This window comes from Ovis aries, chromosome 23, assembly GCF_016772045.2.
Source record: "Ovis aries strain OAR_USU_Benz2616 breed Rambouillet chromosome 23, ARS-UI_Ramb_v3.0, whole genome shotgun sequence".
NCBI classification, from domain to species: Eukaryota; Metazoa; Chordata; class Mammalia; order Artiodactyla; family Bovidae; genus Ovis; species Ovis aries.
The window spans coordinates 58,261,770-58,288,957 of NC_056076.1; the positions used below are offsets into that span (position 1 = coordinate 58,261,770).

At 51.1% G+C, this 27,188-nt stretch overlaps 1 protein-coding gene and 1 long non-coding RNA gene across 10 annotated transcripts in view; one reads left to right on the forward strand and one right to left on the reverse strand.

The window, feature by feature from the left end:
* ZNF532 (zinc finger protein 532) overlaps nt 1-27,188 on the forward strand; it is a 132,634-nt gene that overhangs the window by 15,548 nt on the left and 89,898 nt on the right. Inside the window, exons 1-4 of one of the 9 annotated variants that reach the window (XM_060405570.1) lie at nt 396-691; nt 2,280-2,361; nt 2,446-2,555; nt 25,687-25,962. The exons of 2 other annotated variants lie outside the window; for them this stretch is intronic. In XM_060405570.1, the coding sequence (XP_060261553.1) occupies nt 25,929-25,962 (34 nt within the window). In that variant the 5' untranslated portion in view covers nt 396-691; nt 2,280-2,361; nt 2,446-2,555; nt 25,687-25,928. Of the gene's footprint in view, nt 1-395; nt 692-755; nt 1,490-1,829; nt 2,019-2,279; nt 2,362-2,445; nt 2,556-25,686; nt 25,963-27,188 lie in introns of those variants that run through there. 6 more of the 9 variants (XM_060405574.1, XM_060405572.1, XM_060405571.1 and 3 more) reach the window with 6 other exon arrangements.
* LOC132658512 (uncharacterized) lies at nt 24,314-26,466 on the reverse strand. Its single transcript, XR_009598268.1, has 2 exons — nt 26,267-26,466; nt 24,314-26,139 (listed from the first exon to the last, which is right to left on the reverse strand). It is a non-coding gene; the product is annotated as an uncharacterized LOC132658512 (long non-coding RNA).

Consider the following 27,188-nt stretch of genomic DNA (forward strand, 5'->3'; position numbering starts at 1 on the left):
GGGCGAGAGGCTGCGATGTCGTTGGAGGCAGCCGCGGCCCTGCCCGCAGCCCCGCGCCTCCAGCACCACGACCACCACGGCCACCGGCCCTGCCCTCGGCCCCGGGCGAAGGAGCGGCGGCCGCAGACGGGCGGGTCGGCGGGGCTCGGCTGCCCTGCGCCGAGCCGGCACCGGCCGGGCGCCCGCGGGCTGCGGGGCTTCGCGTGTCGCCTCCTTCTCCCCGAGCCTCCCTGCCCCCCCCACCGGCCGCCCCCTCCCCCTCGCCCGCGCTCCCTTTTGTTCGCTCTCGGCTCGGGCCGAGCCTCCGCCGCCGCCCCGCCGCCCGGGGCCCGCACCCCCGTCGTAGGCCCCGGCGTGGCCGCCCCGCCGCCGCCGCCGCCGCCGCCGCGCGGCCTAGAGCGCGGCGCCCGGGGAGGCGCGCGGGGCCCGGGCCGGGCGCACGGCGAGGCCGCGGCGGCGGCGGCGGCGGGGCGGCGGCACCGGCAGCATCGGCGGCGGCACCGGCGGGCGAGGCCGCCCCGCCGCTCACGCACAGCCCGGCCGCGGCGGCGGGGATGCGACGACACGCCCGTGGCATGGAAGCAGCAGCAGCAGCAGCAGCCGCCGGCGGCGCCGCGCGGAACAAAGGTCATCCGAGCTGCGGCCCAGACGCCCGGGCTTGACCGCTGCGAGGGCCGACCCCGGGCCGGGGGTGGGTGTGCGCCGCGGGGCGCGCAGGGCTGCGGAGGAAGCGGGGCGCGCGCGGGCGGGCGGGCGCTCCCCCCGGGGGGCGAGGCTGGGGCGCCGGCCCCTCGTGCCCGGGGCCTTGGCGATCGCCGGCCGGCGCGTGTGGCTCTGGTCCCTGGGCCTGATCGCCGCGGCCTGTCCCACGGCCGGCCTCGGGGACCGCCGGCCTTCGCGCCCCGCCGGCCTCCTTGTGTGGGGGGGTAGGGGGCACCCGAGGCCCCGCCGGTTTGGCTAGGCCCCGCCGGTTCCGAGAGGGGGGCCACGTGAGCGCCGCCTCCTCCCCGCTCCAGCGCCGGCGGTGCGCAGCGCATTTTTTAAAAGGCCTCTGTGCCCCCTCGGTCCCCGGGTCTGCCCCCCGCAACCCCCCACCCAGACATCCCTAGGCTTTTTGTTGTTTTTTTTTTTGGCCCGAGGTGAAGGGATTTGGGCTCCCCCCCCACCCCCAGGTGCTTGAAAGGAGAGAAGGTCGGAGGAGGAGGAGACTGGGGGGGCCCCGCTGGTGGTGCTGGTGCTGGTGGTGACAGGGAGGGCGAGGAGAGGGCCGGGAGGAGGGGGCTGGGGGGGACAGGCGGAGAGGAGCCTGGTCAACAAGCCAGCACCACCCTGCCAGGGGGCCCAGGCCGGCTCCCGCCGCCAGCGCGGGCAGGGGGAGCAGACACACACGTAGATGGCTCTTTCTTGGGGGGCTCGTGGTCAGCCACCAAGCCAGAGCGCACACGCTTGACACCACACGTACACAAAGATGTGAGCCAGGTTGTGGGAGGTAAGTGCGGGGAGGAGCAAGGCGCGGGCCGCAGGGCTCCGCGGTGGGCTCGGGCCGGAGGCGAGGGGTGGGTCCGAGGGGCTCTGGGGTGCTGGAGAGGTGAGCCTCTCCAAGGCTGTGCGCTCGCGCGGGGTGATGGGGATGGTGGGGGGACACTCGAGGACCCACCCCTCCTCCCCAGGACCCGAAGAGGGGCAGCCAGCCCCAGCGAGATGCCCCCCTCTGCTGCTGATTTTCAGGGACTTGTTGGCAACTCAGCGAGGGTTGCCATAGCTTTTTTATGTAGGGTGACCAGAACCGGCTGAAACTGGTTTGAGGCAGATCAGCTCCTGAACACAATGCAGTCCCTGAGCTACTACAGTGGGATAGCAGCTTCCTCCCTTCATGGCAGCCAAAAGCCGAGGCGCTTGCAGGAAGGGACCGTCCCAACACACTATGTGAACGCACACTTAGACAGCACACAGCACGGGTACGTGACTAACGGAGCCCTAGAAGATTCTGTGTAGAGAAGATGGGGGAAAATGTGCAGGTTTGCAAGCTTGAGATGACTTGGGCTTTTCCTGCCTTTTTCTTTTGCTTAAGGGATGGACAAGGAGCTGAGATTTATGGCCCTTCCTAAAGACAAAAAATGTGCCTTGGTAGGGTGGGGACACTGGGTTTCTGCAGTTCTCTTCTCTCTCTCTTGCTCTGCATTTTTAACAAAACCAAACCCAAATGAACTGATGGATTTGTAATGGTAGTTTGTTTGTTGCTGGAGAATGCTACTTTGCATGCTTTTCTTCTCTTGCAGGGTATGTTCCGTTTTGTGCTTTTTGTTTTAGAAGCTCCTAAAGGGTGTTGGGGATACGTCTGGCTGATATGAAGGCCAAAAGGTAACACCATTGTTCTAGGAAATGAGCATAAATGCATTCCAGTGATGCTGCAAGGCATACATGCTGTCTTTTTTTTCCTTGTAGGCCTGTTGACTGGGGCTGCCTTTAACCCTTTCATATTTGCAGAGAATGCAACCGTGTGACAGTAACTGAACACTGGTCCAAAGTCTTTCCAAAAGGTCAAGGTTCACAAGGTGAGAAACGATATTCTGAGCATGAATTTAAGTATTTATTTGAAGCTCCGTTCAGACACAGACTGACAGTGGCTTGGGACCCTGGAGATAATACTGGGTGGAGAGTGGAGAGGAAATACTCATAACGTTAGCCAAGTTTAATGGGATTAGAGGGACTTTTATGAGGGTGTTGCTATCAGGGTGAAATCAGAATGACTTCATTAAATCGCATGTGGCTGGTCATTTAGAAGAGGCAGGCCTGAAAAGAAGCAAGTTGGAGAGAATGGTAGGCGTCAGGGCCTTGTGGAGAATGCACTGTTTTACATAAGACTGAAGCAGTACACGAGTAGCTTTTTCTCCCCAAAGATTACAGAAAAAGGGAAGGACTTTGCCAAAAATCCAGGCGTCCTGGCCACCTTTTAGGGATTTGAGGAGTCTGAAGGTAGATTTGCCTTTTGTTCATTCATCACCTTTCTCTTTACCTCGCTCTGTGTGTTAACCTGAAAGGCTTTTCACTCCGAGTCGAGTGGTGGAATGGCTTTTATTGATCTGGGGGGCTGTGAATGGTGAGTTTGCCAGTGGATTATTTGTGGCATACAGTTTAATGTGGAATACTTAACGTGGTGCCAGGAGGAGGCTGGGTAGTATGGCTTCCTCTGTGCAAAGATGCTTGTTAACTCAAAGCTTTACAGCAGTGGATGGCAGACAATGTCCAATGCCTTACAAGATGACAGTTTGATTTCAGCTGGTATTTTTATGCATCCTCCAAGAGGTTTTTGAGGAGGAGAGAGAAGCAGGCAGTAATGAGTGGTGGCAAAGTAAGGAACAAAGGCAGTGAGAGCTTGCAGGAGAACATGAAGCATTTCACTTTGGGGTTCCTTGTGAAAAAGACTGCAGCTTCCCTAGACAGGAAGCCAGCAGCACCAGAATCCAACCCAAGATGATCTCAGCTACGGATAGCAGAGTTCTGGCTTCTGGTTTGGTCAAAGTACAGTCAAAGGGAGCCCATGGAAGGCACAATGGAAAACAACCTGTCTCCCCTACTTTGTAGAGGATATTTTGTTCCTTTTTGCATTCGGCAGAGTCGTCTTTTCAGAAATGCCGAGGGTCTTAGGAGAGGTTGTGTGCTGGCGGTTGGTGGGCAGAGTTTCTGCAGTGAAGGGTGTCAAGTATGCGAGGGTTTTATTGTTAAATTTTTTTCTCATGATTTCAGAGCATCCAGCGTGTGATGATACTGAGAAACAACAGCACATGGTTAGCTCAGAGTGCTTGCTGTGGTATTTAATAGAGATAAATGTAATCTCGGGCTGATAGACCAGTAAATAGCTTATGCGATGGAACAGAATTCTTTACAAATCACTGTGTGAAAATTGGTTTTCAGTTCTACATTTTTGCCTGCCAGAGGTTCTGTGTCTGAATGTGGCCGAAATCTGCTTGCAAAGCAGATCCCAGTCCACGTTGCATGATACGCTGTTCCTGCTTTTAGGGTGCTAGCTAAAACTCAGATGGGTAATATGATAGCCCTTAATTAGCTTAATACAATAAGCTGTTTTTTAAATAATTGAGTCCTTCACTCCTGTCTTTAGAAAGTCAGTGATTTTTATTTAACTCTGACAACTGACCCCCTGCTGCGACAGATCCTTGAAAAGGATGTTTTAAAAAGCCTTTTTCCTAAGGCGTGGCGTGTCCCAGAATGTTCTGGTTTACTCTCTGTGGTTTTTAGCTTTGTTACTCTCCACCCCTCCCCCCCGACCCCGGCTCCTGCAAAGGCTCCTGGAAAATAGCATGTGTTTTGTACGAAGGCCTGTCTTTCCAGCTGCAGAGGGCCGTTGCAGGTCGGAGAGCTGGTTCTCCAGGGTTGCAATCAGGAGCTCATCTCGGCCTGAGGTTTGTCTCAGGTGGTGATATCGGGCCGGGCTCTGAGCCTGTCACAGACCTGGGACTCCTGGGAGGGGAACCAGAGTTTCCTGGGCTCAGGAATGTGAGTGTGGAGAAGCCAGAGCGTCCCCTTTCCCAGAAGGAGCCAGGCCGGGAGCAGGGAGGCACCCAGGCGGGGCCAGCCCTCGCCCCGCTGTCCCCGTCACCATGCAGGCTGCACACCTGGGCCCCCGGCCCACTCAGCGGGGCTGCCTGAGGGGTCTCCCAGGGTCCTGGGCCGGCCGTCCCTCCGGGGGGGAATGTGTGCCTCTGGCTGGGTGGGGTGGGTCCACTGGAAAGAAAGTGTCACTAGGTGGTGAACCTTGGCTTGTTCTTGTTGTTGGCCTCTTGGAGTCACTTTTTCTACCTTGAAGAATATGGGGTCAGGGGTTTCTAGAACTCTCAGCCTCCTGCTTTTGGAGAACTCATGTTCTCTGTGTTTTTGCTGTCTCTTCTCGCAAGGAGATTCCCCTGCCCCCTCCCGCCTTGACTCCTTTTTAAAGGAAGGAGGAAAGCTGAGGCTGACATGTGGATGGAATTTTCTGCGGAATCTTTCCAGGGGATGAATTAAAACTGGAGGATTTGTTCGGGGAGACCCCCAGCCTCCCGCCTTGTTTCTCCCCTTGAATGCGTTCCTGGGCTCCGCTGGGGGGTGCCATCGGTCTCCCGTTGCGTTTGAGTGACCTTTCCTGTATTCTTGGTGGGACTCCATTTAGCTGTTCGCAGCTGGAGCCGAGGTTGCCAGCGCGGGGGCTGCAGGGAAGATCTGGGGGACGATTTGGGGTTGCTCCCCCCCCCCCCCCCCCCGCGTTCCCTTAACATCTCTTCCTCATCAGTGCCCTACAGTAGCAACACAATAATACTAACAAACACACCTGGTAAAGGGGAAGGAAATCTGCGGCCCCACAGACTCTCCCGGGCGAGAGTACTGGAGTGGGCTGCCATTATCTTTCTCTGGAATCTTCCTGACCCAGGGATAGAACCCGCGTCTCCTGCACTGGCAGGCAAGCGCTTTACCGCTCAGCCACCAGGGGAGCCCCAAGGAAATCTGTACCTTTGTGTTAATTACACAGGCATTACCCCAAGGGATATTGTGGGTATGGGTTCCAGACCACCACAGTAGGTTCCAGACCATGGCGATGAAACAAGTCCCTGGAATTTTTTTGGTTTCTTGGTATATATAAAAGTTATGTTTACATTGTAGTCTATTAAGTGTGTAATAGCCTAATGTCTTTGGAGAAGGAAATGGCAGCCCGCTCCAGTGTTCTTGCCTGGAGAATCCCTAGGGATGGGGGAGCCTGGTGGGCTGCCGTCTATGGGGTTGCACAGAGTCGGACACGACTGAAGTGACTTAGCAGCAGCAGCAGCAGCATTGTGTCTAGAAACACTATGTCAGAAATACTTTATTGCTGCAGAAAATGTTAGCTGTCATCTGATGATGGGCAGTTACCACAAAGCTTCAATATTTTTAAAAACCTGGTATCTGTGAAGGGCAATGAAGCCAAGTGCAGTCAGAGGAGGTGTGCCTGTGTTTGGTGTATGATCTCTAAGTGTGTCGTGGTTAAGCGATTAACCATTTCTTTACCTACAATAAAACTTACTCCACGGTGTGCAGTCTTAAGGGTTTTGACAAGTGCGTAGCGCCGTGTCTGCCCCACCGTTACCTACAGGGAGTTGTTCAATCTCCTGAAACCTTCCCACCTGCTGTCCGTTTGTGGTCAGAGCTCCTCTGCATTCCCATCCCCCTGGCAGCCACCAATTTGTTCTGACCTTGTATTGGTCTTTTCCAGAATGCCATGCAAATAGCTTCCTTCAGTTACAGAGTGCATCTGAAGGGCAGTCCATCCACATTGTTTTGTGTATCCATACTTGCGTCTTCTTTGATTGCTGAGTCGTGTAGACCTCTCTATGGATGTGCCGTGGTTTGTTTCTCTGTTCTTCCGTTGAAAGACACGAGGGTTGTTTCCAGTTTTTTTTTTTATTTGTAATCCTGTTCCCAGAATAAAGTGGCTGTAAAAATTTGCATAGGGGTCTTTGTCTGAACGTGAGTTTTTATGTCTGTTTGGTACAGACGACTGAGGGGTGGGATGGCTGGGTCATGGTGAGTAGGTAAGAACTCAAAGTTAGGATGAAAGTAAATTCAGCTGGTTGTAGCTCACAAAAAGATGTAGCGTTGTCAGCTGCAGTTAAGACTTCCCAAGTACCTTTTTCGTAGCAAATGCTGTCCGAGGACACATGAGAGATGTTCATGATAATAGACCACTCACTAACGGGATGACAGGCTTTATAACCCAGAACGAATCGGAATTAGCCAAAAGTGGAAACAAGAACCTGCAAGTGGTGAAACCGCCTTTATCTCCCTCAGCAGTTATTGCTGATCCCTTCAGAGCCATTTGGCAGTTTAATTTTTGCATTTGTCTTCAGGTTCCGTAAAACACCAGCCAGTGCCAGAATCGAAATTTTGGAATGGGGTACGGAATCTTAGCTGCATCAAGAACTTACGTTAATTATAACTTGATTTCTTGAGTTTCAAAATATTGGCGTTATTTTAATATTTGAAGTTATTTTTCAGCTTTTATGTCTTTTAAAGAGGTGAAAATGTGCCAGTAATCTCAAAGCCATGAAGTAGGGAGATTTTGGAAGCAGATTTTTTTTTTTTTTTTTTTTTGCGGATAAAATAGCGTTTGAGATCAGGAAGAACAAGTGGACTGAGGTCCTAGTGATGAAAAACAAGGGATGGGAGCCTGAGACGCGGGGATCAGCATTAATTTGGGGGTTCTTTCATCCATGGAGCAGCTGCGGCGTGTTTCCTAAGCCCAGAAGTTGTGCTAGGCACTGCGAGGACTGAGGGCAAAGGCATCCAGAGAGGAAAGGCGAGTGGGAAGTAGTGCACGGATGCTATGATAGGAATGTGAATGGGCCACCTAGTGCCAAGTTTAGAGGGAGGAGGCCTGGACGAGGTGGCTTCTGAGCCGAAAAAGCCAGTAAAAATACGCCAGGGAGGCAGCGACCTGTAGGGCAAGCAGAGCCCGAGGGACTGTGTGTGGACAGGCCCTGGGGGAGCGAGCGAGCGGGTGGGTGAGTGGGCAGAGGGCAAGAAGCGGGCAGTGGCTGGGCTTCCGAAGGCCGTCCTGCACCATCCACTCCAGGGTGCGCTTCCCTGTGGAGGCAGAGGGGCAGAGAGAGACTGTTTATGACAGAGGACCCAGGGCAGCCCCGTGAGCCTGGAATGGAGGCTCTTCGGCATCCAATGGGGGCCCCACGGCAGCCATCCAGGAGAGGGGAGGAGGGCTCCATCCAAGGCATTGCCATGGCGATGGAGTGGTAGGTGGTGACCGCGTCAGGGGGCCTGTGCGTGCGTGCGTGCGTGCGTGCGTGCGTCCGTGCGTGTGTGTGCACACGCATGCGCTGGTCTCCAGTTAGATATGGGGCCTGATAGAGGGGGAGGGGTGTGTGTGTGTGTGTGTGTGTGTGTGTGTGTGTGTGTGTGTCGGGGGGTGGGTGGGTGGAGGGTGGCGAGGAGGCTGCTCTCTGAAGTTAACTTGTCAGAGGTTACTTCTGGCTCTGAGATTCTGAATTCAGGAGGCAGGAAAAGACTGCGGAGGTGCAGCTGCTGGTAGAATATGAGTTCAGGTTTGGGTTGTGTTGCCCATGGGGTGTCCTTTGCCTTCCAGATCGTGTGAGGTGGGGGTCTAGATTGGGAGCAGTTAGTACAGAACAGAGCTGATAGAGGAAAGATATGAGAAGGTGTCAGTTTGGGTGGCCAGAAGATAATGGTTTGTACAGTAAAAAGTAAAACGCGTCAGTGAAGGGCAGGCAGGAAAGCCGTGTGCTTCTGAAAGTTGGAGGGCAGACTGTGATGTCAGCAGCCTGACACCTGCAGGCAGCACTCTCTGTCGTGGTAGCCTTTCCGAAGGTTTAAGACCAAGACGTTGAGGCGAGCTGAATGCTGTTGCCCCCCACCGCCCCCCTGTAGTGCAGGTCAGGAGACTCAGGCAAAGATCCTGGCCAAGGTCTGCCCGCTCAGAAATGGGGTGCAGGCGGAACTAGAAGCCTGCTCCTCGTCCCTGGGCTCTTCTGCCTCGTTGGGGGAGGAGCAGGATCGGGGAGCCAGGGGAAGTCATGAAGGTGCTCGGGGTTGGAAGGGCCTGTTGGGGACAGGGAAGGGGAGCAGGTGTCGTGGAGAAGTTGGAGGCACAGTTCAGGGCCTTTGTCATTAGCTAGATTTTCCTGACTTCGGTCATCACGATGAGAGAGAAGAGTCTGTGACTACACCAGAGACGCACGGTGCTAGAACAGCATGCCGGGAAGACCTAAGTGTTTCCTTTACTGGGCACTGGGGTGAGGGACAGGTTGGGAGAAGAAACGAGGAGGTATTTTGCTTTATTTATTCTTTGAAAAGGATAAAATCAGTGTACATTGAAAGTGGTGTTGAGAAAAATCTTTTGTTCTCGAAAATAAACATGATTTAAGGAATTCTTTGAACGCTCGTCCACAGACAGGAAGTTCTCAGTTCGGCCTGTTTGAGATTGAGGGGAAGAGTAAATTCTCCTTAATGTAAATCTGGAAGCTGAAATAAGTAGTGTTTTTAGACGAAGTCAGCGTGGCCTTCTTAGCCGTCCGGAGTATTCCCCGCCAGGTGTCCTCTAGTCGACGGTCATGAGGGCCCCCGAATGCAGGTCTGTTCTTTTGTTCCCAGTCAGGTATTACTCCATCTGTGCATAATTAGAGATTCTGAGTGTCCAGAAAGATTCATAGAGACCCAAAGGTGAAGTCAAGGTGGTGTAGTTCTTGAGTGTCTTCTCAAGGCAGCCTTGCCTTTCGGGGAACCAAATTCCTGCTGGCTCATGCGGTCTAGTGATGGGTGGTGATTTTGGTTATTTTCTTCTGTGAGGAACAGATTCTTTCTGGGTATCTGAACAGTAATAGTTTTTCAAAAACTTGCAGGTTAGAAAAGTCACAGTTCTGTGTTTAAAAATAAACAACTACATAGCTGGAAATGCATCAAGCATTTATAGTTATCTCTTCATTTTCCGCAGTGAGCCCAAACTGGGGTGGAGGTGGGGTTCAGCAGGTAGTCAACAGCACATCTGAAACCAGAACCCACTGCCCCACAGACTTCCAGCCCAAGGCTGTTGCCGTCAGTATTTCTTTCTGCAATCCAAAATTAATTGTCTGGGTTTTGATGGTATAGAAGCCAGCTTTTATTTATAGAAGCCATCTTTTGTTTATAGTCCTTATATCGTGTGAACCTTAAAGTCTGATTTAGTGAAATGAAGCCCTCACACAGGTACCCATCAATAAGCTGGTCCTTCACGGTTTTGCTGATACATCAAGAGTTGGAAGGTCGTTTGAGGTCTCTCGCTTGAGACTTGATTATGCCTGTGTGTCTGCTAAATCATTTCAGTCGTGTCCAACTCTTTGCGACCGCACGGAGTGTGGCCCACCAGGCTCGTCTGTCCACGGGATTCTCCAGGCAAGAATGCTGGAGTGAGTTGCCACGCCCTCCTCTGGGGGATCTTCCCGACCCAGGGATCGAACCCGTGTCGCTTAACATCTCCTGCGCTGGCATGCGGGTTTGTTACCACTAGTGCCGCCTGGGAAAGCCCCCTCAGCGAGTTAACTTAAAATTCGAAACCGTTCTTTTCTTGACTGTTGTTTAGAAGATTAAGTGCACAGGAAGTGCCTAGCAGAGTGCCTGGTGCTCCTGAGTCCTCCCTAAAATCTTAGCTGTCCCATATTCCTGAGCTTCCTGTTTCAGGGGAAGGGCTCGTCCCTGGCATCTCTCTGCTGTCTTGGTGGCGTTTCTCCCGTCCAGTCTTCTACCGCCTTTATCGGGAGTGATTTCTCTTTTGGGGTGTGGGGCATGAAGGCGTATATAGTGTTTCCTGCCTGGTCTGTAGGTTTTGAGTTGCAGCTGCCCTTTATCTGATGAAAAGCGAGGGACATCTCGGCAAGAGTCCTTGTTCTTACTTGGCCACGCTTAACATTTATAGCTGGAAAATCTTGAACGAATTTTGGAGTTAGTTTTAACACTTCAACTGTCTTTGTTCCCAAGTAAATTTAGCCCAGTCAGGGAGGGCCTAGCATCTAGGTTGTCTGTCTGTTGGTATACTTTTTGTCAACCAGAGTTTCAGAACAAACAAAAGTTGATCGTGACGCTGTGGCCGGATAGCTCAGGCCTCTGTTCCGTCTGTCTTCCCAGCCCTTTGCTGCCCATGTTTGCTTGGCAGTGACCAGATAGTCATGTCTTACACACTGGACCTTGGAGGGGATGGATGGAAGATGGAGGGGAGCAGGGGTCCTGGGACCTCGATGTCTAGAATGGCCCTGTCCCGTGGGCCGGCCCCCGCCACGTAACAGCTTCTGAGTGCTTGCTGTTTGGCCAGTCCTGTTTTGGGGACTTCCCTGGTGGCTAAGTTGGTAAAGAATCTGCCTGCCATGGAGGAGGCCGGGCCTCAATCCCTGGGTCGGGAAGATCCCCTGGAGAAGGAAATGGCAACCCACTCCAGTATTCTTGCCTGGAAAATCCCATGGACAGAGGAGACTGGCAGGCTACAGTCCATGGGGTCGTAAGAGTCGGACACGACTTACGGACTAAACCACCACCAGTCCTAATTGAGATGGGCTGTAAGCATAAAATATACACGGGGTTTTGAAGACTTAGATAGCAAAGAGGAATGTAAAATGTCTCACTAATAGCTTTTTAATATAGACTTTATGTTGAAAGAATACTTTGGTTGAATAAAACTTATTACTAAAACTTATTTCACCCTATCCCCACCGCCCCCCACCCCCGCGCCACCAGCCCTTTTTTTTTTAAAGACAGAGGGACTTCCCTGGCAGACCAGTGGTTTTAGACTAGGAGTTTCCACTGCAGGGGGTGTGGGCTTGATCCCTCATGGGGGAGCTAGGATCCTGCATGCTGAGTGGCAAGTAAATTTAAAAAGTGCAAAAAAACCCCCCCAAAACTTGCAACTATATATGTGGTTTTCATTCTGTTTCTGTCTGATAGTGCTGGTCCGGATTGTTGGATGGACGACTAAGTTTAACAGTGAAAGTTCCCTGGTGCCCTGCAGTGTTCGCGTTCACTGATGTTGAGGCCTTCCTCCGGTTAAGAAGATAGGGTGGGAGCTACGACAGGGCCTCCTTGTTAGAGAAACTCATTCTTCCCTGGTTTGGGCTCCCTTTCTCTCCCAGATACCCTAATCCATCTCCAGGTTGCGGGATTTAGACAGCCACGCCACATTGGTGTCTGATGGCGAATGGAAAGGAAATCCACTGCAGGTTTACCGTATGCTGGAGGCTTCATGCTGACTGTCCCCCGAAAGGTATAATTAACATCCCCGGTGAGCCTTATAGACGTTAAGAGACTGACCGAGGAGGGCAGCGCTGAGTGAGAGACGGACCCGGACTTGGAGCAGGGTCCGGCTTGCTCTGCGTCTCTTCCCTGCCTTTCCCCACCCACTGCTTCGGTCCTGTGCTCCTGCCGACCCCAGGCTCCTCCTGGGTGCCCTTATCGTCCAGGTAGGACTAGTGGCATACAGATCACCCCGGGGATCTTGTTAAAATGCAGGTAATGATTCACTAGGGCTGGTATGGGCCCGGGATCCTGCATTTCTGACCAGCTCACAGGTGATGGTGGTCTGCTGGTCCGTGGACCGCATGGAGTAGCAGGGGTCTGTAGCGTGCCCTTGGTTTCAGATCCTTTGTCTCTGCTTCCGAGTCATCTGATGCTCCAAGCCTGGCCCGACTGCGGGAACTCACCGTCGCTTTGCATGTGATGCCAGTGAGGGCATTTGGGGTCAGCCCTCATTGTTGGGTCATGTATGCCCAGCCTGGCATGAACACTGGTTTCTGGGTTTGCAGGATCTGCCTAGATACTCTGTATTCTTGTACCCACATAACCTGCGTTACTGAAGCTTTATTACCTTGGCCCCTTGACTGGTGAGACAGAGCTTTACTGTCAGGATGAGGTCCGGGAGATCCATAGCAGGGGTACCTGTTTGGAGTCACTGTGATGAACACTATCAGCAAGTCAACATGTAAGAGTAACCGCAGGGCTTCCCTGGGGGCTCAGTGCTAAAGAAGCCTCCTGCCAGTGCAGGTTCCAGCCCTGGGTCTGGGAGATCCCCTGGAGCCGGAAGTGGCAACCCACTGCAGCATTCCTGCCTGGGAAATCCCATGGACGGAGGAGCCTGGTGGGCTACAGTCCATGGGGTCGCGAAGAGTTGGACACGACTTAGGGACTAAGCAGCAGCCACAGACAGGAATAACCACCACGCGTGGTTCAGAGACTTGGGATCCGATGGGCGGGGAGGACTCAGAGCGGTTAGAACTGCCATGCGTGGTTCAGAGACTTGGGGTCTGATGGGTTGGGGAGGACTCGGCGGTTAGAACCGCCACGTGTGGTTCAGAGACTTGAGATCTGATGGGCGGGGAGGACTCGGAGCGGTTAGTGGCCGCTGTTTCTGCTTCCATGCCTGACAGGGAGTCGGGTGACTTGTGACTTTCCCTTGGAATGGGAGCCCTAATGAGCCTCTTCACAGGGTGGTGATGAAGAATGGCTAATCAACACCACCTGCTTGTCTAGTGCACACGAAGGCACACACTCTGGAGGCCTTGGATCCAGATGTCTTGGGGAAGCTCCCAGGCCTGAGCCAAAGGAGAAATTGAGTTCCAGTAAGGAATTTGGTCGGAGAAGGCAATGGCACTCCACTCCAGTACTCTTGCCTGGAGAATCCCATGGACGGAGGAGCCTGGTGGGCTGCCGTCAATGGGGTCGCACAGAGTCGGATACGATTGACGTGACTTAGCAGCAGCAGAAGCTGCAGCAAGGAATTTGGTGAATTACGTGTTTGAACTGTGAGAGACCACAGAACTGTAGTTGGCGTGTTTTAAAATTTCGAAATGGATTAAATTAGTTGTAAGGATAAAATGGTGTCTGTTACATGAGATTCCTGGGCACCCCTGATAGCTCAGTTGGTAAAGAAACCACCTGCAATGCGGGAGACCTGGGTTTGATCCCTGGGTTGGGAAGATCCCCTGGAGAAGGGAAAGGTTACCCACTCCAGTATTCTGGCCTGGAGAGTTCCATGGACTCTATACAGTTGATGGGGTCGCGAAGAGTCAGGCAGGACTGAGTGACTTTCACTTTTACTGCCCCATGAGATCCCAAGAAAGCCTCCCATTGCACAGAAACCCTGGTTGAGTTTTAGATCTTACTGGGCATTTGGAGTCTGAGAGCGCTGCGACGCGTGAATGCTCATTACTTGTTGGTTAAATCCGTCAGGTCACGGTTTTGGGCTGAACCCCTGTCGGGGTGGGGAGAGTGTGTGTCCTGGTGTGTCACATTGCTGTGAGGAGAGCAGGGACGAGACTGGGCATTCAGGGTGGGCGTGGCTGTGGGGGCCCGTGCTGGAGAAAAGGGTTGGAACCCCGGGTGTTAATCTGAGCTGGGGATGAGTTCAGGGTATGTCGTGGGGTGGTAAGTCACACAGGTCGTCCTGGAGCCTGCCAAGAGTCAGGGTCAAAGACTAGCTGGGCAGATGTGCAGAGAACAGCAGACGGCAAAGCACAGATGACCGGTCCCCCGTCCAGTGAGTCTGCCCAGAACCAGCAGAGTGTGGCACACAGCCCGATGGGTGTGTGAGAACCCATGAGGGACTTCCCGGAGAGTGCAGTGGCTAAGAACCCACTTTCCAATGCATGGGGCGCGGGTCCGATCCCTGGTCAGGGAAGAACTAGAGTCCCACATACCTCTAGGTGCGGCCAGATATTTTTTTCAGAAAGTAAAAAAGGACAGGGCTGCAGGACCTGGGAGATGTGCAGGCTCTCTGTGCTTGTAGGAGAGCCGTTTGGATGAGCTTTGCTGTGATTCATTATCGTCAGAAAATAGCTTACCTGTAAGTGGACTGAGTTTGTGTCCTAAGGGTTTCGACACTATTATTTTCTGATACACTCACTTGGCTTCTAAAGGTAGAGACAGGAGGAAACACGCAATCAAAGAAACATTGTGAGGAAGTAGAGGTTCCATTAGAGATAAACTTCAGGTGAAATTTTGAAAAAAATAGAGGGATGAAGTTTTACAGAAAGGGAGAGAAGATCCAAGGTAGGAGATGATGAGAAAGCGTAGGGCTTGGCTGGGGAAGGAAGTCCATGCCGAGGACACGGGGAAGCGTCTTCAGGCGGGGACGGAGTTTGAGGCAGGAAGTGACTCAACCCGAGTTGGGAGGAAGACAGCTGAAGGGTGAGTCGGTCACTTTGGGAGAGGGTGTCTCTGTGGAGCCACTTTGGGTTTCCGAGTGGTTCGGACTCGCAGCAGCGCTGACAAGCCGGTGCCTCGCCCGCCAGGCCCGGGGCGCCCTCGCCGCGCGAGGGATCGGGCGTCGGGGCCGGCGCTCACGCCCGGCTCTTCTGGACCTGACGGCCGTGGCCTTGCACTGCAGTTTAGCAGCCAAGGTGTAGGAGCTCTTGAGTGTGGAGATGCAATCTGTATTTTCTGTTTATCAAAAATCACGAAAACTGTGTTTCGCTATCAGCGCTCCATAATCGCGCAGCGCCTGGTGTGAGAAGACTGGCCGGAGGGCTGGAGGAGTTGGCCAGCCTGGTGTCAGGGGCTCTCCTGGGTGTGTCGCTGCGTGTCTGAGGGTGCTCGTGGGTGGGGGTGTGTGTGTGAGAGAGAGAGGTGAGGTGAGTGTGTGTGTGAGGTGAGCGTGTGTGTGAGGTGTGTGTGTGTGAGGTGAGCGTGTGTGTGAGGTGTGTGTGTTTGAGGTGAGTGTGTGTGTGAGGTGTGTGTGTTTGAGGTGAGTGTGTGTGTGAGGTGAGTGTGTTTGAGGTGAGTGTGTGTGAGGTGAGTGTGTGTGAGGTGTGTGTGTGTGAGGTGAGTGTGTGTGTGAGGTGAGTGTGTGTGTGAGGTGTGTGTGTGTGAGGTGAGTGCGTGGTGTGTGTGTGTGTCTGAGGGTACTTCATGGGTAGAGGTGTGTGTGTGAGGTGAGAGAGGTGTATATGTGTGAGGTGAGTGTGTGTGTCTGAGGGTGCTCACAGGTAGGGGTGTGTATATGTGAGAGAGGTGTGTGTGTGTGTGTGAGGTGACTGTGTGTCTGTGAGGTGAGAGAGGTGTGTGTGTGTCTGAGGGTGCTCATAGGTGGGGGTGAGTGAGGGGGAGGTGTGTATGTGAGGGGTGTGTGTGAGGTGAGAGGTGTGTGTGTGTATGTGTGTGAGATGGGGATGTGTGTGTGTGAGAGAGGTGTGTGTGTGTGGTATGTGTGTGTGAGAGAGATGTGTGTGTGTGGTGAGTGTGTGTGTGTGAGAGAGAGGTGTGTGTGTATGTCTGAGGGTGCTCTTAGGTGCAGGTGTGTGTGTGTGTCTGTGTGAGGTGAGTGTGTGAACGTTTCAGGTCCCTCATGCACGTCTGTCCATTTGGCAAAGTGCGAGTCTGGCTCGGCTGTCTAGCATTAATTTGGGGAAAGATGGAACACATAGTTTAGCACTTGAGTAGTAATACTGATTAGGCTTGGCTGGTTTTGATTTAGATGACTCATAGCTTTTTAAAAAAAAATTCTTCTCCTGCTAATCTTGGGCAGTAGGCACCGTTGCCCTCTGTTGGTGTTTCAGATTTAGCTGTCCCTTCTTTGGTGACACTCTGCCTTGGTTTCGGGTCGTTGAGGATGGGAAATTTCTGTTCTGCCTCGAAGACCTTGCTGGGCTGCTTTTTCTGGAGGAGGGCAGTTAAGTGAAGGATGCTCATTATTAAACGTGTGTGCATGCCAAGTCGGTCAGTCGTGTCTAACTCTGTGTAACCCCCATGGACTGTAGCCCACCAAGTTTTGCTGTGCATGGGATTCTCCAGGCAAGAATACTACAGTCGGTTGCCATGCCCTCTTCCAGGGGGTCATGCCAATCCAGGGATCAAACCTATCGTTTGATCCACCAGGAAAGCCCCAGAAGTGTAACTGACCTCTTGCAACTGTGAGATTTGGTTAAACTTTGTTTTAAATAAGCCCCAGAGATGTCTCACTCTGAAAGCGTCCAGCATCCAATAAGCTTGGGCAATGCTTCCAGCTTGGACATTGGATCCCCATGATGAAGTTTCATGCTGGAAATTCACATCAGCACTTAAAAAGTGTAGAGAAGCCTTGGGAGAAGAAAGGTGTGTGTGTATGTGTTTAATCCAGCACTTCTCCAAATCCCTACACTGTAGAATCCCTGCTTTCCCCTATTTGGTGGAAAATTGTGTAACAAGAGCATTCCTGCGTGACCATTATTCCAAGCTCTCGACTGTCTGGTGAAATTAGTGCAAATGGCAGGAGGACCTCGTGAGCAACACCGAGAGCTTCCCTCTCTTACTATGACCGAGCGTCGGACAGCGTGATGCCCTTCATTCTCCTTGTGTGTGTCCTCTGTTTTCTCTGCTCCAGGAAGAGGACTTTTAAGTGAGTTTACTTTGAAAAGTCAGTAGACATGTTGAGCACGATCACCCTGGGGGATGCCCTCAGTCATGTCTCATAGATGAAAGCCCTACGTTTCAGAAATCTAAAACTGCCTCAGGTGAGTTTGGTGTCCCGCGAGACAAGGCAGTGGCCTCATTTTGGAATTCCGGACCAGCTGGGATCAGCCCGTGGGCAGCCCTTGGTCTGCAGGCTTCCTCAGGTGGTGAGGGAGGAAGGGGCAGGGCGCTGGAGGGAGCTGGCCCCCTCCCCAGGCTGGGGGGACCCGCAAGGGGAGCAGGTTTATGGGTTTGTCTTTTTACATTGTGTTTGTTTGGCTCTGCCAGATCCTAGTGTTGGCACACAGGGTCTTCAGTCTTCACTGCAGCATGTGGGAGCTGGTTCCCCAACCCAGGCCCCCTGCACTGTGAGCACAGAGTCAGCCACCGGACCACCCGCGGATCCCCAGCTGGTTTATTGTGATCTTAGGAGGGTTAGGTCCTGGTGGGAGAACAGGTGACAAGGGGAAGGTCCGCTCCAGAGAGCAGGGCTTTTCAGCCTCAGCACCAGCGAGCTCGAGGGCCGGGCCATTCTTCGTTGGGGGCTGTCCCTTGCAGCATAGGATGCTTAGCGTCTCTGGCCACTTACTCCCTACCTCACTGAATGCCAGGAGCACCCCTCACCGTACTTGAGGTTGTGCCAGCCAGAAATGTCTCTGGACATTGCTAAATTTCTGTAGCCATGTAGGGAGGAGCAAGATCACTCCCGTTGAGAACCACCGACTCAGAACCTTGTTGTGAGGACAGGGCTTTGAAACTCGGGTGGTAAAGATTCTGAAAGAAAGATTTCCAGCACATGTGGCTGGACTGTAACTTCTCGGAAAAGAGCGAGATTCTGTCAGCTCCCAGCACTCCCCTTCATGTTTTCTGAGGCTGTGATTCTCAAAAATGTTTGCCAACAGCTTTAAGTTTAGTATTTGAAAAAGTTTCTGGTTAAAATGAACACGAAACAGCAAAAAGCAAAGCGGCTGGTTTGATGGGAGTATTTCAGGGGCAAACTTCTGTAGTGGATGTAGGATTTTTGTACAGAAATCTAGAAGGCTTATTCAGGTGATAAAGGAAAAGTGCTTTGAGGTTCTCCTGTCTGTGGTCAAAATACCACTTCTGATGTAGAAAATCAATACTTTGCTTCAAGCTGGAATTATATTACTGAAAAGTGTGGCATTTATAAAATGCCAAATGAATGCTTCAAAAGCATTCGTGAGTTTTTCTCTTAAATGGGGATCCTTTGTTTTTAGACATGGGTGTGTACGTGATTTCTTAGTTTTGAAATACTGAAATCCACCAAACTTGAATATTTTATATCCAACTAATAGCAAAGAAATTTAGGCTTTTTTTCCCTTTGCTTTCTCATCATTGAAGCTCTGAATAACTCACTCCGAGGAGAGGCGGTAATGAGTTTTCCTGAAGTTTATTAAGGGTGACAGATTTAGCCCAGACCCTTTCAGTATTTTTATAAACTCATTGACAGTGAACTGCTGGCACAGGGGCCTTTTAGTTAAAAGAATGTGGTACATCCAGTGGGAAACAGAGCTCTTGCAAAAGGACCTTTGACAGAATTGCCAAGATTGGTGATGCTGACTGCCCTTGAGTTCATAGGAAATTTAAACTTTCATCTACTTCCCCGTAGATAGGTGATCTTGAAAGTGCTTAGGTGTTGAAAGTGCTTAGGTGGATGAACTTTGAAAAACATTGTGTCCCTACCTTCTATCCCCTGCCCTTTCTGGATTCAAGTGTCAAGATGTTTAGTGTGAATCCTAAGCCTTTCTGTGAATTTTCCGTATCTATAAATTTTACATATTTCTGTATAAATGTATAAAATGCGGTATGCTTGTTTTACATACCATGTAAAATGCAATATGCTTATTTTTTCCGTTTTAGTTTTAATGTAGTTTATATATTGTTTTAGGACCCGATTTCCCCCTCCATTAAAAAGAGCATGCAGTCAACAATGTGAATATACTTCACACTATTTTTAAGGAAGTTTGGTTTATTTATGGCTGCGCTGGGACTTTATTCCTGCGCGTGGTCTTTCTCTGGTTGCGGAGAGTGCACTTCTGGTTTCGCTGGCTTTTGTTGCGGAGTCCGGGCTCTGCAGTGAGTGAAGAAGGGCTTAGTGACTGTGGCTCGCAGACTTAGTTGCCCTGTGACATTTGGGATCTTCCTAGACCAGGTATTGAACCAGTGTCTCCTGCATTGCAAGACGGATTCTTAACCACTGGACCCCCAGAGAAGCCCTGCTTAACACTGTTCAGCTGTACATTTCAAAATGTCTAAGATGGTACCCTTCACATCATGTGTGCTGCTGCTGCTTCAGTCACTTCAGTGACTTGCTGCTTCAGTCACTTCAGTCGTGTCCGACTCTATGTGACCCCATAGACGGCAGCCCACCAGGCTCCTCTGTCCCTGGGATTCTCCAGGCAAGAACACTGGAGTGGGTTGCCATTTCCTTCTCCAATGCATGAAAGTGAAAAGTGAAAGTGAAGTTGCTTAGTCGTCTCCGACTGTTTGTGACCCCATGGACTGCAGCCTACCAGGCTCCTCCGCCCGTGGGATTTTCCAGGCAAGAGTACTGGAGTGGGGTGCCATTGCCTTCTCCAAGGCATGAAAGTGAAAAGTGAAAGTGAAGTCTCTCAGTCATGTCCAACTCTTAGCGACCCCATGGACTGCAGCCTACCAGGCTCCTACGTCCATGGGATTTTTGCACCGCAATTAAAAAAAAAAAGAGGTACCACAATTGATATGATCATTTTCCTGCTGAGGAACATTTCCATGTTTTCCAGTGTTTTGCTATATTTACAAGTAACTCTGCCCCAGACATTTTCATGCACATGCCCCTCACTTGGGAAGATTTATTCCTTTGGTTTAAGACCTTGTGCCTGTGCCTTGAAATCAGTGGCTTGTCTTCCAGGTATAGCAACTAGGATTCCTGCCCGTTTTTTCCCTGGGAGTATCTAATGAAAGAGCAGGATTTTCCTCTAGACTTTAAAAAATTCTTGGTTTGTGAGAGTGCTGTGGAGAGAATCTCATGGTGTGTAATCTTCTTAGCAGAAGGTTTTCTTCCATTCAGTTTTGGGGGTGTCCAGGCAAGCACTTGCCCCGAGTGCCTGTTTACTTTGCACTAGATAGCTGCAGAGATGGTCAGCCTGGGAGATGACCTGGTGCCCAGAGGCATTCCTGGAGGAGAAACGAAGGCCAGGCCTCAGAAAGACCAGATGACCGACTTCTGATAAGCAGGTTTGGTCAGCCGGAAGGAGGCCTGCTCCTGCACACCGTGGTCTGGGCAGACCTGAGCTGGCCTTTCTGAACCAGCTTTTGGTATCTGGTCAGCCCTGACTTCTGCCTTCAGGTTTTTCCTGGGAGAGCCATCATTTTGAAATGCTAACCCGAAGCAGCCCTACCTTTTAAATCTGCATTCTGCTTTCTAAAGAAAAACACGGGGGCAGGTATTTTTGGAAGCTTTGTATATTCAGTAAGTAGATACTCGCACCCTTCGAGAACCTTATTAGCACTCACGGCAAGTCAGCACAGTTCTATTTTTGACTCTCAAGCAAGGGAAAGAAAACATCGGTCATGTGGATTGATGGGAGTTGCTTAATTTGGGTACAGTCTGCGGCAGGTTCAGTCACGGGGAGACCCAGCAGCCTCCCTGACACAAAGTCTCCCTCGCTGTGTGTCCAGGAGGTGAGCTGGTGCCAAAGAGGGACGGGTACCGGTCCCCCCTGTCCCCTCCCCCCAGGCGCTCAGCTAAGCCCATGAGGCTCTCTGCAGGGCCGCAGGCCCGAGCACGCAGCAGCCTTGGCCCCCCGGGACGTGCCAGTCGTGGGGAGACTGTCCATTCCCAGATCCCAGGACCACACGGAGCCGGGGTGAGCGGTGGCTCCTCCCGTTTCCTGAGGAAGTGACCAAGGGCCCTGGTGAAGGCTGCTTTCTCTGGGAGTCCTCCCCCAGAGAAGGGACAGGGCATGCAAATTGACTGTCCTTTGAGGGAGCAGGGGCTTTGAAAGGAAAGGAGCCCTCCGTGGTCGGCCTTTTTGTGCATTTCCTCTGATCTTCTCACGCTTCGCTTTCAGAAGTTGTTTCCTAACTGCTCTGCCCTTCTGGGTTGCCTTTCTGTGGATGTCCTGTCCCTGGCTAAACAGAACACGGAGAGAGGTGGACCCTGACTTCCACAGAGGGTTTTCAGGGCTGAGGCTCTGAGTGATGAGAACACAGATGCATTTTAAAGGAATATAGTCGCTTGAATAATAAAAACACTGTCTTCATAGGCTATTTAATTTTCTGCAGGCAGATCCAGGATGAAATTCCTGGGGACTCATTAATAAAGGAAGATGTGGAAAGTGGGGGCGTTTAGGACCATTTTAGCAAACTGCAAATGAAGTCAGATACTAAATCAGTTGGCTCCTTGTGAAAGGGAGGAACCGCTTGCAATGCGTCCTGCCATGGCTTAATATCACTTACTTTCTGATTTTGTGTCTGTGAAGTAGGATATCTTCACCTTGAGTCTTTTTTCCCTTTCCGATGGTTATCTGACTCAGACTTTCCCTTCTGTCTTTAGCCTGTTGTGAGCTGTATTTGCTTTCCTTGGTGTTTGCTTCCTTCTTCCCAAGCGCTTAGACAACACTTAGAGCTGAAAGCTGTGAACGGAGGTGGAGGTGAATCGACTCCTGGGGTCCCTGTGTCTAGGCAGATGTCTTGCAGGAAGAAGGGTGCCTGTCAGGGTGGACCTTCCATCCAGCGAGCTGTTGCTTTTATTTTCATACCTATTTTTTAATTTTTTCTGTAAAATGCAGTGACTGAGAGCAACATCTCATGAACGTGCATGTTTAACCTGAAAGGGCCTTTCCGCAGACTGGCGCGGGCGCTGCAGGGGATCCACTCCAGGTGAAACGAAGCGCCCTCCGTGGTGCTGTGCAGTTGTCGGCAGAGCTCGTCTGGACAGTCCTGTGCCTCGGGCTTCCACATTCTTCCCTGCGATTTTTCACCACAAGAGTGGTTATTACTTCTTAATGACTTCTAGTTATTTATTTATTTTTGACCTTTAACCGTACCTGGTAATCTGCTTGCTAAAATCTCCAGGACTCTGAATTAGCACAAAGGAATTTCTCCTCTCCCTGTCCGTGTCTTTTTCGAGAACTTTCACGTGTCCTCTGTACTTTAAAGTGTGACATTCCTCCAGCCCCGTCCTGACTCTGCTTGCACGCCCTGTTCCCTCGCTCGGCGTGTTTCTCGGTTCAGCCCTTCATTTCTCCTCCTCCTCCTTCCTCCTTTTTCCTGGGACCTCTCCCTCCTCATAGGTAAACAGCTCCTCCTTTCCTTTTTAGAGGGACCTGGGGCCTGTGTACTGAACGGATATTTTAAAAATTACCAGATAAAACGGGATTATGCTCTGTACGTGGGGGTTTAAAGTTCCCTTACAATTTGAGTTTGGTCTATGTTTTGCGTACGTCTGTAAGATTTTTTACTTAAAATATAAGTTTGTCTATACCAAGTCTGACTAAAGGTACCTTAGGAAGTTGACCAGCTGCCTCGTTCTGTCTTTGTGACCAGCCCTTTCTATTGTTCACCCTACCATCTTCTGTCTCATGCTGCATGATAGGATTTTAAGCACCAGCCTGTACCAGCTTGCCCTCTCTCCTGAGGCTCGGTGAACTCCTCGGTCCCTACTTTCCTGGTCTTGGGAAAAGGAGTTGACTGCTTGGAGATTTCCTTCAGGCTAAGATCCTTTAGGGAAGTGAAAGTAAAAGGTTACTAAAGTATCAGGCACATGCCTAAATATGGGTGCTCATCCCTGGATCGGGAAGACCCCCTGGAGGAGGGCATAGCAGCCCACTCCAGTATTCTTGCCTGGAGAATCCCAGGGATGGCGGAGCCTGGTGGGCTGCCATCTCTGGGGTCGCACAGGGTCGGACACGACTGAAGCGACTTAGCAGCAGCAGCAGCATCCCTGAATCGGGAGGACCCCCTGGAGAAGGGCATGGCAGCCCACTCCAGTATTCTTGCCTGGAGAATCCCAGGGACGGAGGAGCCTGGCGGGCTATAGTCCACAGGGTCGCAAAGAGTCGGACACGACTGAGCTTAATATTTGACTAAATGAAACTATCCGTAGGCAAGCCTACGCCACCATGAAGTCAGGGGCAGCCTCCTGAGGGATGGAGTGGCAGGAGTGTTCTCTGAGACATGGCGAGCAGAAGGATTATGGTTTGAGAGCGCGAGTCGGTCGACTCAGTGTCTCCGTCTCCCTTATCTTCTACTTTCTCACATGAGTTAAAAATATTATCTTTAGAATTTTAAAGCAAATGGGTGAAACTCAGCACTGTATATCTTAAAGGTTATTTTTTGAAGTGTTCTTATTTTGGCAAGAATTCTTGAAGAAAGGTTTCTTTTGCAGTTCCTTGCTTTGGCAAAATCTTTTTGGAATAGATCAAAGTCTATATTTAACAGTATACCCCTAAACAGATGTATGCATAGAATTAGCATGGACGTATGTCTGTGACATGATGGAAACATGTATAGACACGGGAAGATGTCTGATACATTGGCGAATGTAAAAAGAAAAGCTTATTTTGTTAAAATTATATATGTGTGCTTATATATTTATGGTTATGTATGCATTTAAAAGTCTGAATCTCAAATGTTATTAGTGATCCAGTGGGTCTCCTGGAGACTTTGGTTTTCACTTGCTTATACCTTTTTTTTTTAAAACGAGTATTTCCATATACTACTCTGATAAGAAAAGTGTTTTAAAACCCCAGGAAAGAAAGAGAGGCATTTTAAGTAAATGGCAGTCTGTTGGATGAATAAAGCTCTTTCAAAGATGCTTCCTGAGCATTCGAGTTGAGAGCCGTAATGATGCTCACATAGAGATTGTGGACCTAAGAGGTTGTGTTGGCTGGAGGGTCTCTGAGTTGGGGTCAAGAGACAGGCAGTAGGACGCTGTTTGTGTGTGTGTCTGTCTGTCAGTCGTGTCTGACTCTGTGTGACCCCGTGGACTGTAGCCTGCCAGGCTCCTCTGTCCACGGGATTCTCCAGGCAAGAACACTGGAGTGGGTTGCCACGCCCTCCTCCCGGGGATCTTCCTGACCCAGGGGTTGAACCCAGGTCTCCTGCATTGCAGGCGGATTCTTTACAGTCTGAGCCCCCAGGGAAGCCCTCAGATGCTGTTACTGCAGCAGAAATCACGCAGAGGGGCTCAAGGCTCTGCTGCTGCTGGATGAAATGATGGGGTTCTTGCCGTATCATTTCTGTAGTGTTCATTGCATAGAAAATCTTAAGGAATGCTTGTCAGTAAACTGAGAGCAAATGGGTTATTCCTGGCTATTGAATCAGCAATTTCTGATTCTGTACTTCAAAGGAAAAAAAAAGAATAATTAGAAATTTCTTGTTACTCGTAGAGATCAGTACTTCTTTTCCCACTGTGGAATAAGCTAACAGCTTTCAGAAACCAAGTAATTAGGAAGCTGTATACATTTTTACACGTTTACACATACATACATTTTTACATATGTATACACGTATACATTGTATACGTGGACCGAAGCACGTATGACTTCATGTATTAGAACTGCTTGCAGACCTAGCTGACCTGTGAAGTGGTTGGCGTCAGTCTTTTGTTTATGTTGAGAGGGCTTGGCCTGTGCGTCTCCTGCGCGGAGGGAAGGCAGAGAGGGCAGTGATTGTGTGGGGCAGAATGGTGACACTGTCTCAGCCCGGCCGTGGGTCAGCTGCGAAAGACTGCGGGCTGCGGAACGCCCTCATCCTTCGGGAAAGCCATCAGAACGCTGACGGGATTTGTTGTGGCTCGGTCCTTGTTCTGTGTTTATGGGCCGCAGTGGTACGATCGGAGATCCATTTCCTCTGGCTCCAGATTCAGGCCGCTTGGAGGAGGAGGAGGTGGAGGTGGTCAGGGCCCTCCGCTGCCTTGCCTGTATCTTGTAATGGGTCCCTGTCCTCTTCTTGCTCTCTCCAGCATTTGTCTTCTCTCTGTCAGCGCTTCTTGCAAAGAAGCATAAATATGTGATCTTCTTCATTGTGGAAAGCCTTCTGTTTAGGAAGTGCTTAAACAATAAGATAAATGAAAATAATATTCTCATTAATCAAATCCGATAAACCATGGCTCGTGCTGGGAATTAATTTGTGAGGCTTTGGGACTGTTGGCCTCCTTACTCTTCCCAAAGGAGTTAATTACTCGTTTTCCTTTCCTGCAGTTTGGATCCACCCTTGACTCACTGCGTTGTCAGGCACTTCTTGACACGTCATGATCAGAACTAGCCTATCAATATTTTTCTAGATATTGTGGCAGTTTTATATAGGTTAATGTTGTGCCCCACCTGGAATATTTTAGACTTTAACGTACATTAAAGTTTGGGTGGGGGAAGTTTTGGAATCAGAAGAGGTGCGTTGTGGGATTTGGAGAAGACAGTGTCCCACGAGAAAGGCCAGGAGAAATGGTACCCGGACTTTCTCCTTCTTGTCTAACATCCCTGTGGCTCGGGACCCAGTGAGCAGAGGCTCCAACTGGGCTCTTCTGCGTGAATTGTCATGAGAGTTTGACCCGGTTGGCTTGTCACTCTTGGATTGTCAGACAGGGTGTGCCAGCCATCACGGGCATAGAGTCTACACAGAGTAGGTGTCCTCTGGATGCCTGGCCATCTCTGCTTTGTGTGTGTGTGTTTGGGGGTGGGGGTGGGGGTTCTGCTTGTTGCCTGCAAGCGAATAGACTCATTTCTCTAACCTGGTATTTCCTAGAAGGCGGGGCTTCCCTGGTGGCTCAGATGGTCAAGAATCCGCCTGCAGTGCTGGATTCCTGGGTTGCATCCCTGGATGGCGAAGGTCCCTTGGAGAAGGGAATGACAACCCTCTCCAGTATGCTCGCCTGGAGAGTTCCGTGAGCAGAGGAACCTGGCGGGCTGCAGCCCATGGAGCTGCAAAGCGTCAGACACAACTGAACGACTTTAATTTCGTCCCAGAAGGCAAGGAGCACCACCAAGATGTTCTTCAGGGAGAAAAGGGTCAGGAGGTCAGGTGGGTCAGGTAAACATGTCACACAGCAACCCTTCTTGGTGATTGAGAATGCACGTCACGCTGTTAAAAGATCTCGAAGGAGGTGGGAATGAAGATTCAGGGATGTTTTGTGGTAAAGAAACCACTTAAAGCTTCATTTAACCACTGGACTCTAGACTCTTCCTTCCCTCCTAGTATCTGTAAGGAGAACACATTTTGGGCATCAGTGATGTTGGGGCTGCCACTGACCGGCTCAACAGCTGGTCGGGGGCACCTCTTCTCAACACCCTCCCCCTACCCCCCGCCAGTGACGTCATGTCAGTACCTGGAAGTGTACCATGGTGGGAGCGTTTATATCACAGAAACGGATAAATGCTAAAAATCAGGACTCGGCACGTCTCAGACGGCTTGTTGTGAGAGGTTACAAGGGCTCTGCTGATACCAGCCAGTTTCCCCAAAGATGCTGCAAAAGAGAACCAGACATTAGAATATTTATTGTAACTTGCCCTCCCTGTTCAGGGCAGCAGGGTGTTTTTTTTTTTTTTTTTGTGGTAAAATACGCATAACATGACCCTTTGTGACCCAATGGACTGTAGCCCGCCAGGCTCCTCTGTTGAATTCCCCAGACAAGAGTACTGGAGTGGGTTGCCATTCCCTTCTCCAGGGGATCTTCCTGACCCAGAGATCGAACCTGGGTCTCCCACATTGCAGGCAGATGCTTTATCGTCTGAACCACGCGGGAAGCCCTTATATAACACGAGAGCGCATCACCCCCACAAAAACTCCGAATCAACTAAACAGTAACCCTCTTTTCCCTCTTTCTCCAGCCTGGGGTAACCTCTGTTCTCTCTTCTGTCTCTGACTCTACCTATTCTAGGCCCCTTAGATCGGTGGAAAGAAAGGATAGCGTTTTTTTTTTTTCCTGGCACGTCTGCGGTGACCCGGTGGAGCCACTCCTGGCGGCTGGGTGGGATGCAGAGTTGCGGCTCATGCCTGGGACGTCCTGGGTCATATGCATCTTGATGTTCCTCCCCACTGCACAGTTGCTGGTCTTGTATATGAATCTCTTGCTCTAAACCACCTTAAATCTGTTTTTTTTTTTTTGTCGTTGTTCCGTTGCTAAGTCTGTGTCCAACTCTTTGTGACCCCGTGGGCTGCAGCTCGCCAAGCTTCCCTGTCCTTCACCATCTCCCGGAGCTTGCTCAAGCTCATGTTTGAACAGTTGAGTTGGTAATGCCATCCAACTG